Source organism: Vollenhovia emeryi, unplaced genomic scaffold (genome assembly GCF_000949405.1).
Source record: "Vollenhovia emeryi isolate VEMERY1.0 unplaced genomic scaffold, V.emery_V1.0 DF941628.1, whole genome shotgun sequence".
Taxonomy (NCBI): Eukaryota; Metazoa; Arthropoda; class Insecta; order Hymenoptera; family Formicidae; genus Vollenhovia; species Vollenhovia emeryi.
Window position 1 is genome coordinate 1 of NW_011964738.1, and position 4,891 is coordinate 4,891.

The following is a 4,891-nucleotide window of genomic DNA, read 5'->3' on the forward strand; positions in this document are numbered from 1 at the left end:
ATCCCCTTAATGCTGAAATTCATTGACGTTGGTGGCAATCGACGGATAAGAATGGTTGAAATGGACGAGACGGTTTTAGAGATCATTGAGGAGGATCTCACAATTAGTACACGTGCGGTAGGCTGCACATTAAATGTCCGTCACGTAACACTTCACAAGCTATTGAAAAGTGAATTGTTATACCCGTTTCATTGTACAAAGGTACAGGAATTATATGTCAGAGATCACCGTGCCAGAGAAAATTACTGTCGGTGGCTTCTTGATAATAATAAAGCTCTAAAAATTTTATGGCAAATATTATGTGGACATACGAATCTTTATTTATGGGCACATGTGTATATTTAACTATCATAACAAATATTATTATGATGTTACTAACCCACGCGTGATCCGCATGCGTAGCTTTCCACATAGGTGGAAGCTAAACTTCTAGGCAGACTTTTTAGACGGTAGAGCTATCGGTCTTACTCTTCTAGCATCGACCAGATGCACATGCCAGATATTTCGACGGTATAAATATTAAAAATCTCTCGATCAGTTTACAATACATATGTATCACTATGTACGAAAGTTGTTTGTTTTACGGGAAGAAATTACGCGGATTTTTTAATACAATGTCTACCAGATTTTCTTCTGGAAGAAATTTCTGTCGCAAAGAACAGTTATATTTTTCCTGCAAGACATGGTACTAACGCATGTATGTCGAGGCGTTAAAATTTGTTGATGGACCAATGCTTCGATGCGCGCGAAAAAATTTAATTCTATCAATATATGTATTATATCGCCAGTGAATAATAAACCAGGATGAAGAATTGATTCGACCTAACTGGCCACTTTATTAAAATTAGGAACACGACGTTTCGGCCATGGATTTTGGCCCTTTTCTAGTGTATAAAGTAATCTAAAATCGTGAATACAATTAAGTTACAGTGTAGTTACCAATCATAAAGGACCATCGACAGATTAACAAAGTGAAAGTTCATACCTAAGTCATTACTGTTACTCTTCGTCATAATAATGGTCCAAGCAACGAGACACATGGAACGCACTTACGAGGTCTGTTCAAAAAGTATCGCGAATTTTGAATTTCTGCGGGCTACGTATGTTCGATTTTCGATTTTTTTGTGGCGTTATGTTGGTACTCATGTCCCTCACTCATGCTGACAAGTTCGGCCATTTTGAATGTTCAGTTAATTTTTGACAGCTATTTTGCTTGGACGTGTTTTGGCTCGTCTTCGATTTTTGCCTATTCCAAGAAATGGATCAAAGAATATGTATCAAATTTTATGTGAAAAACAAAATTAAGTGCGCGGACGCATTCCGAATGTTGACTGTGGTATATGGTGAAGCTACCTTGAACCAAAGCAACGTTTATCGGTGATACAAAATGTTCTCAGAGGGCCGAGAAGATATGAACGACGAAGAGCGTGCCGGACGCCCGAGCACGTCAATAACAGACGAAAACATTGATGAAGTTGTTACGTCCGATTTTTATGGGGACGCGTGTCTCATAGGGAGACAAGGAAAATGAGAGGATAGATTGGTCGCTCTAAATAAAGATAGATTTCGTAGAGAGAACTTAAGTATATTTGAAAGCACTGGTAGTTATATACAGAGGAGAGAGAGAGAAAGGCATCGACAAAACAGAACAAAAAAGTAATAAGAGGAGGGATATGGCGAGGCTACACCAGCAAGGGCATGTCCTGGGTGGGCCGCAGCGGTTTCCTAGGGCGCCTGACTAGTCGGACCTTCTGCGGGAGGGCCTCTATGCGAACTACGCAGGGTTTGGTCCGCTTCGTTGTGGGCTGAGCCTTGGGGGCCTGCTGTCCCGGTGGGGGCCTCTTCTCCAGTCTAAGCGCCGGGGTTGAAAGTACCGCTGCCAGTGCTGCTTTAGCCGCCCTTGGCGCTGGGGTGACTGGCGGCCGCGGCGCCCATGCCCTGACTGGGCAAGGATCAGGTGCGCGAGGACGGGGAGGGAGGGGTGGTTGCTACGCTGAGGTGCGGGCTCCTGCAGAGGTTTGGGGTACACTGGCCCTAATCACCGCCTGTGGATAAGGGGGAGGAGGCGGGAGCGAGGGGTTGGGAGGCTCTAGAGGCCTGTCAAAGACCCTGGGGTCGAAGACCCCAGAAGTAGCGTACGCTCTCGCTAGTCGGCGGAGCTGGACTTTGCGTCCAGCTCGGCGCGATCTGCCCATTTCTGGGAGTGCCTGCGGGAAGCATCTCGAGTTAGCTGAGTTACAAAGCGGGGGAAGCACTGCATGCTGTTAGTCATGATTGTGGCTAACGCTAACTTATTATTAATTAATATTAATCCCTTAAATAGGCACCCAGAGAAAGGTAATTGTTTCAAAATCGCGGGGGATGAAGTGAAATTTAAACTTCAGACGCTGTCTTTTCGTGGAATGCTCAGATGGATTTTTCGATTATAATAATCGATTCATTGCCGTCATCACTGCACTCTTGGCAACTTCTGATTTATATAATTGTAGTAGGGAGACCCGAGAGTGAGTAATTTGACCGCGGTGAATCTTAATCTGAAAATGGAACGCGTAAGTGGCAAATCAAAATGATTACGTTAATTACTCATTGCGCCAAACGAAATAACTAAAGTTCATAACAATTAGAACGTAAGATCGGTAAATTTCGCTGTGTGCCCATCTTAGTGTGAGATTCCGTCTGTTCGAGGGGACTCTGTGAAATTGCCCCTGGAACGACTGGGAACTGAGGTTGGTTACGACGGAGAAGGTCCCCCTTTCTTTTGTGGGGTTCAGACCAGATGAATGGTGTCGACGACGTGGAGGATGTCTGTGAGGACTGGCGGCTCAATGCCAGTTCGAGGTAGGGTGATGATTTCCCGCCGGAGGAACGCCGTTGGCGGCGCGCAACCAGAGGTGGAGAACCGGAGGAACGCCGAGGGCGGCGCGCAACCAGAGGTGGATAACCGGAGGAACGCCGAGGGCGGCGCGCAACCAGAGGCTGGTAAACCGGAGGAACGCCGATGGCGGCGCGCAACCGGACGGAGAACCAGAGGAACGCCGAGGGCGGCGCGCAACCGGAGGCGGAGGATCGGAGGAACGCCGATGAAGGCGCGCAACCGTAGATGGGAAATCGGAGGAACGCCAGTATAAAGGCGCGCAACCGCAGGTCGGAATAAAAAAATGAAAAAGAGAAAGCTAGACAGAGACAGGAATATCGGTAGAGGTAAAGAGGGAGAGAGAGAGAGAGATATAGATGAGCGTCGTCGTCGAGGAGGTGGTGTCCTGGTGGTCGTTGTCGTGGGCCACAGAGTTTGCACACGCGGTAGAATCTCGCACTAACGGGATGCCGACTTAGCCTATGGTGACCGATGGTTAAACACCTTAACTTACGTCGAGGATCGCGATGTGGCGTATAATAATACACTCCGGGAGTCAGAGGTTGGCTCTCTGTTGGGCAGAGGTTCGTTCCTTGCAAAGCTCGGAGAACTGAATGCGAATTTCGGGCTCCGAGGCCCGGCTTTTATACTTTCAGCTTATAGGGCAAGTGCGGAAGTGGTGATGAGCGGGGGCCCTTCGATCATTTTCCGATTTTATTAATTTGTACCTTAATTACTACTCCGACTGACTTGAGTCTTGGTTAAGTTAAAAAGGGGCCTCCGCTCGTCATTTTCCCGTTTACTTCTTATTAATTGCATTTTGCATTCCCGAGTATTTAACGCGCATTCCAATCTCGTGTTTTTGTACATAGAGTTCCGCTATGCCGCTTCGAAGTGCGTACACACGGAACATTCTTGAATATCGTCGCTACGATATTAAAAGTACTAATTTCCCGTGGTTTAAATGCGCGGTTTGCCGCGGCGGCGTGGAGTGGAGGCGCGTAGCGCCCCCGTACGTGGCTGAGATCAACGGCTCGGGTGGAGGTAGCTCCGTTCTCGAGAGCCGTTGATGTCAGCTTTTAAACGGTTTATTCCTTAATAACTAACGTAAACTTGCCGGATTTCTTTTATTAGAACGAAAGCGGAGGCGCCAAAGGTCGGCCTGTTACAGTGGTTGCCTCGGCTGTCGTGTAATTAATCCAGAAACGATAATAGTAGAGTTCGAGAAAATAAGAATAGAGAACGTAACAGATCACGTGCTGCGCGCGTGCTATGTGCCGCGTCGCGCTGGTGCTATCTATCGGGTGGGCGATCCTTAACGCTTCCCGAATAGTGACGTTTGACGAAAAATAATTCGTCGGACGTAACAAAGTGAAGAAAATAGTATTGGCCAATCGTCGAATCACCGTTAGAGAAGTTGTTGAGGACCTTTCAGGAGGATCCGTGGGGGCGCCCATACAAAATGGTTCTCAACAAGTTGAGACCATGGGCGCCCCCGCTGACGGAGCGGCTGGACGTGGGATTCGTCCGGAGGGTGGTGCAAGCCCTCTTCCCCGACATTAACGGGGAGGATGAGGGGCCACCCTTCGAACCGGGGGAAGACTCCCCCGACTGGGACGACTCCCTGGACGTCCAGCCGGAGGAGCTCCGGATGGCCGTCAAGAAGGGCCTAAAGGGCAATACAGCCCCGGGTCCTGACGGCCTCCACAAACGTGTCTACGCCCTGGCCATGGGCATCCTCGCGGAGGAGTACGCACGAGCATACAGCACGTGCCTGCGAAGGAGTGTCTTCCCCCCGCGGTGGAGGAGTGCCACGCTGGTGCTCCTCCCGAAGGAGGGGAAAGACGCCTCTCTCCCGTCGGCGTATAGGCCAATATGCCTTCTGGACGAGGTCGGTAAGTTGTTCGAGCGAGTGCTCGTGAACCGCCTCGTCCAGCACCTGTCCCAGGTGGGCCCCGACATTAGCCGGGCCCAATACGGGTTCAGGGAGGGCTTGTCCACCATAGACACCCGGGAAAAAATTTTCACATATGATCA

At 49.0% G+C, this 4,891-nt stretch overlaps 1 protein-coding gene across 1 annotated transcript; it reads right to left on the bottom strand.

The window, feature by feature from the left end:
* Positions 1 to 1,682: 1,682 nt before the first annotated feature.
* On the bottom strand, positions 1,683 to 2,220 carry LOC105570889 (vegetative cell wall protein gp1-like). Its single transcript, XM_012028341.1, has 2 exons — positions 2,140 to 2,220; positions 1,683 to 1,988 (listed from the first exon to the last, which is right to left on the bottom strand). Exons 1-2 carry the CDS (start codon positions 2,218 to 2,220, stop codon positions 1,683 to 1,685), a joined length of 387 nt encoding a protein of 128 aa, XP_011883731.1.
* Positions 2,221 to 4,891: the final 2,671 nt, after the last annotated feature.

Bases quoted from the DNA above. Each gene is read 5' to 3' on its own strand.
- LOC105570889 (XM_012028341.1), bottom strand. From the start codon at position 2,220: ATGCTTCCCGCAGGCACTCCCAGAAATGGGCAGATCGCGCCGAGCTGG. The intron at 1,989-2,139 runs GTACGCTACTTC...ACCTCAGCGTAG, and splicing joins CTCCGCCGACTAGCGAGAGC to CAACCACCCCTCCCTCCCCG.